This window comes from Aspergillus affinis (genome assembly GCF_023601865.1).
Source record: "Aspergillus affinis strain CMG 70 chromosome Unknown NODE_168_length_61237_cov_91_649559, whole genome shotgun sequence".
In the NCBI taxonomy this organism is placed as follows: domain Eukaryota; kingdom Fungi; phylum Ascomycota; class Eurotiomycetes; order Eurotiales; family Aspergillaceae; genus Aspergillus; species Aspergillus affinis.
In genome coordinates, this window is record NW_026515949.1 from 128 (window position 1) to 14,146 (window position 14,019).

At 50.1% G+C, this 14,019-nt stretch overlaps 3 protein-coding genes across 3 annotated transcripts; all 3 read right to left on the reverse strand.

The window, feature by feature from the left end:
- Positions 1 to 225: 225 nt before the first annotated feature.
- On the reverse strand, positions 226 to 2,136 carry KD926_002959 (uncharacterized protein; the record flags this gene model as incomplete). Its single annotated transcript, XM_053094538.1, has 2 exons — positions 226 to 1,084; positions 1,220 to 2,136. The coding sequence occupies 2 exons, from the start codon at positions 2,134 to 2,136 to the stop codon at positions 226 to 228; spliced, it is 1,776 nt and encodes a 591-aa protein (XP_052950689.1).
- Positions 2,137 to 2,466: 330 nt separating this feature from the next.
- On the reverse strand, positions 2,467 to 9,140 carry KD926_002960 (nonribosomal peptide synthase; the record flags this gene model as incomplete). Its single annotated transcript, XM_053094539.1, has 5 exons — positions 2,467 to 5,799; positions 5,915 to 6,276; positions 6,592 to 7,032; positions 7,286 to 8,420; positions 8,700 to 9,140. 5 exons carry the CDS (start codon positions 9,138 to 9,140, stop codon positions 2,467 to 2,469), a joined length of 5,712 nt encoding a protein of 1,903 aa, XP_052950690.1.
- A 2,335-nt stretch (positions 9,141 to 11,475) lies between these two features.
- On the reverse strand, positions 11,476 to 13,492 carry KD926_002961 (uncharacterized protein; the record flags this gene model as incomplete). The annotated part of the gene is made up of 2 exons (XM_053094540.1): positions 11,476 to 11,918; positions 13,123 to 13,492. The coding sequence occupies 2 exons, from the start codon at positions 13,490 to 13,492 to the stop codon at positions 11,476 to 11,478; spliced, it is 813 nt and encodes a 270-aa protein (XP_052950691.1).
- Positions 13,493 to 14,019: the final 527 nt, after the last annotated feature.

Sequence of the window (14,019 nt, forward strand, 5' to 3'; positions counted from 1 at the left end):
CCCGGAGAGAGCAATCGTACAGGCATCGTCAATTTAGCCGAATGCCAGGGTTCTGCCCGAGAGCGGTGGCTGGATGCGTATACTTTCTACGGTATTGATTCCTAGTGCCCGAATAAGGGGCGTATTGAAAAGAAGGAAAAGCATCGGGGAGATAGGGGACCCCTGGGGGATTCCCGTGGGGGTAGAAATGATACGGCTCGGGTAGCCAGGTAGTTGGAGCCGGGTCTATCGGTCTGAAAGGAATGACTCTAGCCACCCGGCGAAGTGCCCTAGTCGTGCTATCTTCAGGTTGTGCAGCAGCCGGGTATGGGAGACGTTATCGAAGGCCCCTGCTACGTCTAACAGGAGCATACTTACCTTCTGGCCTCGGCCCCAGCCATCAAAGATAGCATCCATCAGTAGTTGAATCAGGTGGTCGACGGAGATACCCTTGCGTCCCTCTAAGTGCCCTCGTGGCAGTAGGCTATGTTCCTCCAATGCGTAGGCTATGCGGGTGGCGATTGCCGCCTCTAGAATCTTACCGAGTGTGTTCAAGAGGGCAATAGGCCGGTAGGATTTGGCGATCCGATAATCCCGTGGCGCGGCCTTACGGAGGACTACCGTTATAGATTGCTGAAAGTATCCGGGGTTATGCCCGAGCCGGATACAGGCATTAAAGATACCCGTAAGCGCCTTCACGAAGGAGGGAACCTCACCTAGCCAGTGCCAGACCTTATTAGGGATGCCGTCGGGCCCGGGAGCCTTGTCAGGAGGCGCCTTTCGGATGCAGCGTAACACCTCGTGTTCAGCAAGATCCGGGAAGTCAAGTTGCTGAGGTAAGGAGGTCGTAGGGATATCGGAAAAGTCTGCAGGAGGTAGGTAGGGGAAAAAAACCTTCCGGAATACTTCAACTTTCTGTTCTGCAGTTTGTGCGAGGCCGTTATCTGGTGTTTTCAGTGTTGGGACCAGTCCCCCGGAGGCGTCCCGGTTCCTGGCCCATCTGGCCACGCGCCACATGCCTCGGGGGCCTGCCTCGGTGGCCTTTCTAACCCAGGTCCGGTGTCCCTGCCGTAGGGCCCTCGCCAGCACTTTTCCTTTGCGGTTTCTGATTTTCGCATAGCGGTCTCAGGCCAGCCCCGTAGTAAGATCGGTAGGGCCCATAGCTATGCAGGTCTCGGTATATGTACGCCTGAATTTACGAGTGATCTTAATCATCTCTCGGCATTCCGGTGTGAAAGACGGGTTCGCCCACTTGCTTGGCCGTGCCCACGGGGTAAATGTTGCTATTCCTTGATTTACCGTTTCAATAAGGAACTCCATTGCGAGTTCAATGTGCTGCTTATTCTCAAGTGGAAAGGCTTTACTGTATAGGTTCAGGTCTACAAAAGTCTGTAATTCTTTTACTTTGTACGCCTTCCAGTTGCGGCGCCGCTGCGCCTCCGGGGTCTTGGTTTGGATGTCGATAAGGGTCCGTATAGGTAGGTGATCGGAATCTGCGTGAATCTTTTCAGTGACCTCACAGGTAACGAGTCTAGGGGTCAGGTCCTGCGAGCCGAGGACTAGGTCGATCGTGGTCTTCGCTCCGGCTTCGTCTCTGGTAGTGATGCCCGGCTCTAGCCAGAGATCCAGGCACCCTCTATCGCTTAAATCAAGTAACTGGTTAGAAAGGGTATCTCGGGCAGCATTCTTGCCGCCCCAGGCCGGGTGGTGAAGGTTGAAGTCCCTCAGTAGGAGGACGTGGTCGTTAGTATTGTTAATAGTGAGGTCACTGACCAGGCCTAAGGTGCCTGTGCCAACCTCGGCTGGTCGATTATATATATTGAAGATGCGAAGCCGCTTGCCATCAGCATCGGTCAGATCAAGCTCTTGAATGTCCCTCGAATGGGGTGTGTGTTTCCAGGTGTTAGAGTCGATTTGTCGCCAAATAAAGAGGCACACGCGTGCCCGCTCGTCCCCTATATCTGTCCGTGTCGGGTATAGAAGCTGGTGTGTTGCTTTGGCTGGATAATTGGTTGAATCCTGAAAGGGGTTGTCCCACGGTTCTTGTATAAAGATGATATCAGCCTCCAGGACCGCAGGGTCCCGGAGGAACTGGGCCATCACCCTATCCTTTGATCGATTCACATTGTATTGAAGCACGTGTAGGGGCCTATTCATGGCAACGATCTCTAGTACGTTTCCTTGATACTGAGCGGGCAAGCGTGTTGTCTTCGGCCAAGACGATCGTGGTCGAATGCCCTGAGGGGGTAGGTGCAGGGATAAGAGATGCCTCCGGCGATTTTAGGAAGGCTGTCACTGCGCTATCGCTAGTAATATCGCTAGTCGATACTGATCGTTCTCGGTAGGTTGGCTGCTTGCTTCGGGTCCTCTTCGCTGGAGGGGTGCCTTCACAAGATAGGCGGGCTTGTCACGTAGGGTCTCATCTTCATGGACTGGTATCCGCTCACCCGTTAGCAAGGTTACCTGAGATCCCTTTAATACCCGCTGCTAGGTGTTGAACGCGGCATCGGTTCGGAGCGCGAGGGTGGCGCGCAGATGAACGGATAATGGGTTGGTTTCTGGTAACGGCTGCCCATTGTAGAGGCTCGCTATTTCTTCGCCTATCAGACGAATCGAGAGGCCGTCAAACAAGGCGTGGCCGAGTCGAAAGACAAGAAAGACGCGGCCGTTAGCTAGCGTAACCAGTTGCATTTGAAATGGCGGCTTTCCGCAGTCTTGCCAATCTGCCACCGTGTCATCGTGGCGGCAATGTGCGTCCAGGTCTTGTACATGGTGCTCGTGCACCGTCACCTCTCGAGGCTGCAGTACAAGTTGAACCTCTTCCACAGAGCTGAGTTTGAAGAATCCCGTGCGCATGATTGCATGCCGATGAACAAGCTGCTGACAGGCCCACAGAAGCCTCGGCTTGTCGAACCCAGACGGCAGGTGGATTCTATAGTAGCTATAGTTCATCGAGCTGTTGCTCATGCGCTGGAACTGTGTAGTGGGCAAGACCTCGACAAGACCGGGCAAGATATCCACTGGCAGCTCCCTTCGGAGCTCTTCGTCGGAACAGCAAACCATTGCCTGCACGAGACCGTTTTGCTTCTTGTCTAGATCCTTCGCTACGCCGGCCAAGGCTGATATCATCGGATTGTCAAATATATCTTGCTCGATTATGAGGATTCCCTCTCGCTTCACCTGCACTGCCAGCTCTAGACTGGTGATGGGATCACCACCCAGGTCAAAGAAATCACTGCTAGCCGTAACCTGCGACTCCCTGAGCTTAAGAACTTTCGCAACGAGCCGTTGCAGCTTCTCAAGCTTGGCAAGCGGTTGGTTATGACCAGGGTCTTTGCACCGAGACTTTTCTGAAACCGCGTTGCTCGATTCTTCGGCCAGCTGAGCGAGGGTCTGGTACCGGAAGATGCGTTCGACAGAGATGTGTATCCCCTCCCTTTTTGCCGCTAAAGCCAATAAGGTTGCGGTGATAGAATCCCCGCCCAGACTGAAGAAATCTTGGCCCATTGACACACTCTGGCCGTCTCGGTTGAGTACGCTGCAGACAAGCCTATGGATACATTTCTCGCGTGCCACTACCGGGCGTTGTCTTGGGACTTGGGAAGCTGCTTGTGGCCGATAGGCACTGATCTTTTCCGGAAGCCAGGTTGCAATCTCCTCTCGAAGCAGTTTGTGGTTGACTTTGACAGTGAGGGTAAGGGGCATTCTCCGAAGCGGGATGAATGTGGTTGGAACCATGTAAGAGGACAGTCGCTCGCTCAGGTGAGAAGAGAGCTTCGCGATGTCATTATAGAAGGAACCTCCCGGTGAAATAATGTCTAGACTCTCGCTTCGATCCTCTGCTAGGCCCCAGCGCATACTAGACTCATGGCACATAAAGGCCACTAGTGATTCTCGATTGCCTGCCGCGTTGAACTTAACCATTTCGACAGCAACTTCCTTGATGCCAGGAATTAGTGACATGATGTGGGATTCAACTTCACCAGGCTCTAGGCGCTGTCCCCGGAATTTGACCTGCAGGTCTTTGCGACCGACAAAAATAAGACTTCCATTTGGGGCATACTTGACGAGATCACCCGTCCTGTACAACGCGCGGGAGCTTCCCGGGGCCGACATTCGAGGAAGCCATTGAGGAGGTGGACCGAACGCCCCCGCTGTCTGCTTTGGGTCGTTGAGATATCCTAATCCCACTGTTGGGCCCTGCAGAAGCAGTTCGCCGGCCATTCCAATGGGCTGGAGGCGATCATGGTTCTGCGGATCGACAATCCAGCTGGCACATTGGACAGCCTTTCCAATATTGCGCACATCGGAATCTGACGTGACGTCAGGTTGAATTGTGGATAGGACTGTGCATTCAGCAGGGCCATAGATCTGGATTATATGCACGTGGTGCTCCCATTTCTTGACAATATCCATTGTCAAAGGCTCTCCGCCAACAACAAAGGTTCTCAACGTCGATGCAATGCCTGGATCGAGCAAGCGAATGATGGATGGGGTAACCATAGCCCAATTAGCCTTTAGCCGTGTTGCTGCTGTGCTAGGGTCATTTTGCTGCTCTGACTCGGTGGGCACGCAGATACAGGCACCGGCAACCAGAGCCATGACATTATCATTGATACTAACATCAAATGCGTAAGAAGAAAACTGGAAAACACGGCTTTTTGAATCCATCCGAATGGCCTTGCAACGCTCTCCAATGCCCGTGGTAACTGCGCTGTGGTGCAGTACGATACCCTTTGGCTTACCTGTCGACCCCGAATTAAAGACAACATAGGCAGGATCTTCTGGTCTAGGGGCTGAATCTTGCGGAATACCCGAGCAGCCATCTCCCTCTGGGGGATGTTCGACCGCTGGACTATCCAAGATTATGATATTTCCCGACAGCTGCCGCCCAGCCTTCGCACAGGTAGGCGACGCAACAATAACCTTTGCCTTGGTCTCAGACACGATGCTTTTCAGACGCTCCAAAGGATACGCCGGCGGCAGCATTACAAACGCGGCACCGGTTCTGAGAACGGCTACCATAGCAATGGAGGCCCAAGGGGACTTATTAAACATCAGAGGCACGTACTGTCCTCTGCCCGCTCCCTTCAGCCTTAACCGTGCTGCCAAGTTCGTGGAATATTGATCAAGGTCTTGATATGTCAGCGAGCAGCCATCTCCGCAGACCGCAACTGAGTGTGGTTGAGTCTGACACCGTTGTTGAATCAGGTCGACAATCGAAGCACCAGGGCTTGGTGAGACATGGCTGTTCCACTGCTTTATCTGTTTCTGGTCTTCAATGGGAAAAAGAGAAACATCCGCAATGGTCGTTAGTGGAAGTGTGGTGAGCTGCTTTAAAACGTGGGCGAGCTGGCGCAGAAGACGGCGGGCATGCTCCGGGGAAATAATGCAGGAATCAAATGACGCTTGCAGAGAAATCGTATTTTCACCAAGCTGGCAAACAAGCAATAACGGGTGGGTCGTGAAGGGAAGCAAGTAATTTTCTCCTCTAGCCATGGGGTGGGCAAAAAGACCCGACCGCATTGACTCCATCCGCTGACGCTGTTGGATTACCATAACATTCTGGAGGTTGCTGGCAGCTGCAACGTCATCGCCAGCCTTTGCAATATGCTGCAGTCCAGTTTGCTCGTACGGAGTCATGCGTGAAGACTGTTCCTGGATTACTTGCAAAGTCGTCTCGATTGAGTCTGTGGGACTAAACTGGACACGGACTGGGACCAGAGCCAATGTAGGCCCACTAAGTTTAGAAATATCTTCCAGAGCTGCACTGCGGCCGGTGACAATTGCCCCAAATACAACATCCGAGCTGGCGGTTTCCTGGGACAACACAAATAGCCCATGCAAGACGGAGAAAAGATGCGGTGGTGAACCCCAACTCGTTCGTCAGCTCTGCCTCGAATGAGTGTGCGACCGTCATCGTGGTCTTCTGTACCATTGCACCGGCTGGAGACTCGGGAAATTGGCGCCCTTTAAACCCACCAAGCTCTCTTCGCCAAAAGAGAGCCGAGGTTGGTCCAGAATTGTGGCGAAGGTAAGGGATGAAATGATTGAAAGCATGTGGTGAGCAATGCGCTCCCTGATATGCATGTTGGACCTGCTCACACACAAGGTTCAAGGACCATGCGTCAAAGATGGTGTGGTTGGCAATCAGATGGAAAGATGGTTGATCCGATTTCACTACGAGCTGAATAAGGGGCCCTCCGTCGATGCTCAGTGGCTCAAGCTCGTCGAGGCTTTCGATTGTCTTCCAGGGCATATCAGTTCGTGTGACAACCTGCAGCATCCCGGAACCCCCTGGTACGATGCGCGAGCGGAGTATAGGATTTGACCTCCAAGCGATACTCCAAGCCTCCTTGAATAGGTTTAAATTGACTTCTTCTGGTATTATCCAGGCGTGGTGAGCTATGCTTGCCCCGACGTCTTTGAGGGAAGAGGCCACCAAGGCTTCCTACATTGGGGTGCACGGGTAAAGATCCTCAATGAGGTCCATCTCAATACCCAACACATCACTAATGGTTTTCAAAAGCGTGATATCTGCAGTATACAAAGAAAATGGCGGTGGTGCCGACTTCACTATACTGGAAGTGACTTTCATGGCTGTCGCTATACCGGCAAATGTCCTTTCCCGGAATATATCGATCACTGTTAAGGTGAGTTGCTCTTCGTGGAGTCGTGCGATGAGCTGTATGGCTGCTATTGAGTCTCCGCCCTTCCGAAAGAAGTCGTCTCCATGATGGGGCTGCCCCCTAAGTGTCTGACTCCATGCCTTGCTCAGAGCAATCTCCCCTTTACTCTTCCAGGTTCCTATCTTCGGTCCTGAGGCAGTGTTCGTGAGGGATTCAACGACTAGCTCTGTGAGCTTAGGACGGTTCACCTTGCCGGACTTCGTCATCGGCATGTTCTTGCAAAAATCTAAGTGGGACGGAATCATGTACCGAGGTAGGTACCGGGCCAGCTCTCTCTCCAACGCCACTGTCCAGTCTGGAAATACCTTTTCCAGATAATCGATCACCATCTCCTGTTCTTCTTGTTCCAGCTGGGGCCCATGACCTAATACCGCCGTTAACTGCAGACTCCGGTGCTTTTTCGAGCTTTCACCAGCTGCTGGGATCACGATGATGGCAGCGCTTTGACACTCCGCCCCCGACTGACTCCATGCATCGCTGAAGTTCATGCTCAACATGATTTAGGTCGGCCAGCTGGCCGTTGATTTTTATCTGTTTATCTCTTCGTCCGACGTAATAGATGGACCCGTCCACATTATACCGCACCAAATCCCCGGTTCGATACAAACGGTACTCACCCGGGTCCTGAAGCCAGTCCACTCTGTGTAAGAATACCTGACGGTTCCGCTCTTCCTCGCCGAGGTAACACCGCGCCAGCCCTCTCTCCTGAATGAGCAATTCGCCCACCGCGCCAATCGGAGCTAGTCGGTGAGGATTGTCAATTTCCGTTACCCAGAGGGCAGAGTCCCGGGCAAAGCCCAGGTTATGCGGATCCCAGTCATGCCCTAGATCTGACGCAAGGACTGCTACCCCGGAAGTCTCGCTGGCTCCGTAACCATATAGAAGCTTCACCTTGCCAACCCATTTGCTAAGGAGAGATGGTCCCATTGCCTCGCCGCCTATCAAAAGGACCTGAAGGCCAGGAGTCGATTCGGGAGACAGCATAACCGCCATTGACGGTGTCATGTTTGCATAATTGACACGATGGCGGTTCATGAAACCTACCAAATCGTATATTCGTTCATGGGCAGACGGAATGCACAGACAGCCGCCAAGAATCAACATCATAAGAATTTCACGGTTGCACATCGTGAACGCGTGTGAAGCGAATTGCAGCCGTCGCGTGTTCGGTCCCATTGCGAGAGCACCAGCGGTTCGTTTCGTAGAGACACAGAAAGCGCCATGCTCCATAATAATTCCTTTTGGTCTGCCCGTGCTCCCCGAGGTGAAGACAGCATACAGGGCACTAGAGGCGTGGCACGACACGTCCTGACGGCTGCTTTGCAAACCCTCCCCCTCATCTTCTGGAATCAGAGGAATCGTCGTCCGGGATAGCTGCTTCGCTAACGACAGGGTTTCCGGGTCACATATCACGACTGTCGCAGACACAGACTCGCATACCTTTTGCAACCAGTCTACTGGATGAGAAGTTTCCAGTAGAATGAACGCACCTCCAGCCCTGAGGACACCGAGCACTGCTACCACCACCCATTTGGACTTGTTAAAGCAAAGGGGAATGAACTCCTCGGGCTTGACGCCCTTTCTGATCAGCTGGGCTGCCAGAGCGCCGGACCATCGTCCTAGCTCGCCGTAGGTCATATCACCGTCCCAAGCCGACACTGCCACGGCATCAGGGCTCTCACGACAGTGTCGCAGAATGATCTCGTGCACAGAGCCTTCCGCAGGGGAGAAATCCCCAGCAAACTGCTTGTTCTAGGTCTTCATCAAGTCAAAGTCAGCGTCACTACAGACTTTGATGTCTTCTACCGCCCCGTTCCGTTGCCTTTCCGTTTCTGACAGTAAATGCTTCACAGTGTTGGCAATCATCTGTGCTTGCTCGTGAGAAAGGACGGAAACCTTGTACCCAATTTCCATGGAATGATAGCGCCCAGTCATGTTGTGTTGAATCCGAACCAATATATTTATCTGGACAGATTGTCCAATTGTTAGCATATGCTTCTATCGCAGAGACCATGCAACCTATCAACTCACATCGTCCAAGCACTTCAGGAGATCGTTATCGTCATTATAACAAATGCCTGTGTTGTACGGTAGTTGGTCCTTCGACCCAACCGGCAACAGAGCAGCGTCTGTCTCCAGAAGCGACAGTATCGGTGTTAGATCTGTGATATTTGCCCTGTAGACGGCGGCCTGGGCATGTGTCTGCGTTCTTCTCCCGTCCACTACTCGGAAACAAATGTTGTCGCTTCCCGTATATGATCGCAATAAGATCCCCCAAACAGCTTGAACAGACCTCAAGATATCCAGTTCCTCCGAGGCCAGATTTGGAGCCGCCTCGCCTTTGAAGGGCCTTTCTATCGCGACCGTGGAAACGAGCTGCCCTGCACCATGTTGTGTCTGGCTCTTGAAGTCGCCGGCCCGGGAGACAAGGCATGGCATCAAGCAGCAAGAAGGTTCATTGCTGTCGGTCATGATCTCGTGCGTAATGGACTTTATTCGAGACTCAATCTGTACCACTCACTGAGCAGACACTCGATCAGCACTCAACTGCCGGACAGAAAATAAGATCATGGGATGTGTACCAAGCAATAGGGACACTCGTCTGGCAGACAATTCCTCCTGGAAAAAGGGTCTCTACAGAGCAAAAGTGAAATCGATTAGATGATAATAGGGGGGTGGATGAACTCCGCTTAACGATCAGACATTCAAAAAAAAAAAAAAAAAAAAAAAAAAAAGAACCTATCCGACGTCCTGAACTTCAACCTTATATACATAGAAGCGTTCAAACCAAGGTCACGCCATGTAAGGTCGCTGGGCTAAGGGCTGAAATCGCCGTGCATTCGACTAATTGGGGCATTCCACCACCCTATACCCATGTCGTGTGCCTATCTATATAGATTCTACTACCACAGGGGGGAAGGGGAAGCCTCCAGACCGCCATTTACGAAATTGAACTCTATATCCTTGCTTCCTCCCCTTCCTGCAGGAGATCTTGTGAGATGCCTTTTTCGCGATCTATCTATGAGCAAGCCAAAAAAAAAAAAGAAAAAAAAAAAAAATCTTAAAAAATAGAAATCCAAAAAAAAACTCATAGTCCCTTTCCTTTTAAGTAGTGTGCAGGCTATTACATATTTATCTCAAGACAACTTGTAGCTTTTCTGACCGTGCAACTGAGCATCGCTGGGAATATCGAGTCAGCCGTGTGTTGCCATAAGTCGGTAATGATCCCCCTTGCCTCTACTTAAAAGCAATGCTTGCCCTTCGTCTAGTCCTACGTACTGTGTCTAGTCGTCCAGCATTCCTCAGCTTTGCAGTCCGGAACACCCAAGATGGATTCTACTCTAGCGTCCCGTCGAGATGGCGTGATCCTTGTTTGTCTTCACGTCTTTGGCCTCTCCTATTTTGTCCTCTCCCTTCCGTTTTCCGGTACAACCTGATGCTATTGATCGTGCTCAAGTGGTAATGTCCTACAGCGGAGGTGCGATCTTGTGGTCTCTGGCTCGGATTGCTGGCATTGGCACCGGCAAGATATATTTTGTTGCACTCTACTACTACTTTGTTAACGTTGGCGTTCGGGCTGGTGCGGCTCGCTAGGTTGAATAATAGGCCTCATAAAGACTGGTAAAGATAGTTAGATTCAACATACAGGTTTTATTGGTGACCTCTCGCAGTCAAGGTAGGAACAGGAACGTGTACAGTTTGGCCGTAATGGGTCACCTGTCATCTCACTGTGTGTAATCTGTCTAGCTCACAGCAGCTTACCTTAGGCTAACTAGCTAACTGGCGGATCATAATAGGAAACTGACTCCAAAGATATCACTGCCAGATGACGTGTCATTTTCTCTTAGAATGCTGTAATAAGGATCTTCTATCTTAAGACATGGACTGGTAGAAATGATACGTTGAGATCTAGCATTATATAAGGGCTTATATTATACATTAGTTGTCCGTCCCTACCCTCATATGCGGCGTCTCCAGGCAGGACAAGATATTGATTTTTACCTGTAGCGCCAGCTTATGAAACTAGCATTGGCACCATGAAGCACTGGGAGGCATACCGACAAGGCGTACGAACGATAGATGCTACCAATCCCTACCTCTGATGCAAGTCCTATCCGCATGAAGTTTAAGTGCATTTATCGCAGGTCTTAGTGGCAAACTGTCCACTTTATTGTAACGCTAGATACAGATGGTAATGGAATTTGAGAAATTCTCCGAGGCTTGTTCTACAGATACTCGATTCTTAGAGCTAGTGGAGTCGATACAATCAACTTTTATCGTTCACAAATGTTACTTCGATGGGATAGAGTTACCCCTACTAGAGAAAGGTTAAAGCTCCGACAAAGTGATTGTGTAGTAGGCATAAGAATTTGACGTGCGACTTTCCATTACCTTCGTCAGGATCAGGGCTATCATGTATATTCTTTCCATGTTGTGCCTTTTATCTAAAGCTTCAGAGGTCTCTCGATTGTTAGTCGTCGGTTTTGTTGCTACTGTGACGTCTTGAGCATGCAGCAACGCCCTATACCAAGGTATTTGCATAGTTTGTACTGCTTGATTTGTTTATCTTCTACAGCGGGTTTGTTTACTGTTTTATGCAGTAAATCACTATTTTCTTCTTCTTCTTTTCTCAATCTAGTGTTTCGTAACTAGCTTACAATAAAGGTCATTTTTTCATTCTTGAGGTTATTACAGCTACTCCTCTCGCTGCCCGCTGTCCTTCACTTTACTACTTTTTCCCGCTTGTCAACTACCTTATTTTAGGTAGCACTTCCGGATCCTGACCCTGAGCTAGCCTCAATCAACACTACTCTGTCTCGTGTTCGTGTCCAGGTTTGCGTTTCCTATCATCATCCTCGCAGAACTTTATTTGGTTTCCAAATGGGTCGATGACGCTCATCTCCTTCGATCCCGCCGCCGGACCCTCTTCAATTCCTGGCCTCATATATCGATAATCTTTGGCACGCAGCTCGCGATGATACTCCGCGATTCCTCTTATCATTATTCGGACTTGCACACCTGGGCTGCCGTCCCCGTGATGCTCACTTAGGTGAAGGATCAGGTTTCCCCTGGAAATCTGGCGATATAACGGCGCGTTGTCGTCGAACCGATGATCCCAGTCGACCTTGAAGCCGAGATAGTGGAGGTAGAACTCGTCCGCCTTGATGATGTCAAAGATGCGGAGGATCGGGACTACTGTCTGGAAATCGATAGCCATGAAGTCTAGTTCTAGGTTAATCTTGTGTGTAGCTAGTAAAAGCAGTAAGCAGTTGATGATATAGCATATCCTTACTAAAGTCAATAAACGAAGTAAATCGGGTCTAAGAGATGGTGAAACATATATGAAGGATTTGGACGAAAATGCGAAGGGTATATTGGAATGAATACCATAGTTTGGTAGAGAAGCGGGCAGGGGCGGGTCGAGAACGGGGGCTGGGTGTAACCTGATGAGATATAATTAGCTCGGAAGCTGGGAATAACATTAGTCCGTCCGAGGCTCATATTTTGCAGAGGCCACGATCCTCTTCAAATACTAAGCACTCAACTATTGTCACGGCCAGCGCGTGGCCTTGATCACGAGGTTACTGGCGCAGTTATGACCGCCTGCCAGATGTGGACTAGCTTCTGGCGAGGTTATCCCACAACACCACGAACCACGATCCTGTCAATATTTTCCTCTCCATGCTTAGATTTCTGAAACATAGCGCCAGATAGTTGAATGATGTGGCAGAAAAATTACCGCTACACTAAAAAGGGTCAACCCTTAGTAGTAAGGGTTCTTTCTAGTGTATATCCGCGGCGACAGTATTTGTCACGGGCTTAACATTGGGTAGGTGCGCTTCTACCCGCCAAGACCGTTTTAGTAGGTCTGTGGGACGGTTACCGACTGAGCTACTAAAAAGACCAGAATACCAAGTCGACAACTTGGTACGCGCATCACTCTATATAGTGGTTCTTGGTCAGTTCGTCACAGTATTTCACTACCGAGTGAAACACCCCCACCGAGTGAAACACCGCCTCTGAATTCCTGCCTACGGGCTAAATACTAGAGCCTTTATCAACCAAATAATTGCATTTCTATATAAAAACCAATTAGGAACTCGATTAGGACATTGTAATCGCCTATGTCCTAGAATATGACAATCACTGCACCGCGGGGGCGCTCGTACGCGTGGCCTGACTGCAGAAAGTGCAGGATCTAGGGGAAGCGTATTTTGAGCTTCATCAACCTCATTCTCGCGCTGAAATCGCTCTAGGCCCTCCTGAATAGCTGATCCCTCTGTAATAGCTAGCTACCTAGTAGAACTTTTCCTTTTTTGAAGCTTCTTTTCATGAGAAGCGCGTAATTCGTGGATTTCTTCGCGTGCAAGAATAAGCTCATTAAGATGTAATTCATGACCTTTAATAAGCTTATCTATACGCGTCTCTAGCGAAGATGAAGGGCTCTGCATACGCGTTTTAAGCAGCTTCTTCACAGTAGATGCCTGCTTCTCCAGCTGCCTAGTATTGTAGGGTGTTTTTGGGGCTGAATTGGTTGACCGGCTGCCTGGTGGTGTAGGGGTCTTTAGTTGAATATTCAGCTGATTGAACACCCTATCTGGATCAAATGGAATAAGGCCAGCGCCTGCGAAGCTATTCCGAATTGTATCTGCTTGAAAAGCGCGTTCACGAGCTTGTGGAAAGGCCTCTAGGAAATCAAGTTTATCAATATGATTGATTCCTAAGCGTGCTTTCCGCTCCACTAAGCTCCCGTACGCCTTTTTTAAAGGCGTAAAGCAGCCCACGTCCAAAGATTGAAGCTTGTGGGAAGAATGAGCTGGCATACAGATAGGAACAATATTATTCTCACTGCATATTTGGTCAAACTGAGGCGTAAGATGGCTGCCATGGCCGTGTAGTAGCAGGAATAAAGAGATTTTTAAGCCAGCGAAGGCTTATCTCATCGGTAGTCCATCCATTAGGACTAACTTCAATCCTGCTATCGCGTGGGAGCTTAATATTTTGATACCAACCCTCTATATGGACCTTCCCTTTAAAGATCACACATGGAGGAAGCGCCTAACCAGTAGAGTTGATACACTCGATTGAAGTAACCCATTCACGATTACCTGGCTGTACGAGAGAGACCTTTACATAGTAGTCAGCTTTAGTATCAATCAATCAATCAATCAATCAAAATTCTATTAACCTGATGAAGCCTATCTATTGAAACGACAGGCTATGCAGGCGTTTCGCCGAATGAAGCAGAATCTCGAGCCCTTACGCCATATAAACCCACAAACGCAGTAGATAAATTATAAAGTAACGCAACTGAACCGGCTGCCACTCGCCTGCCGTAGTCTACGTCTCC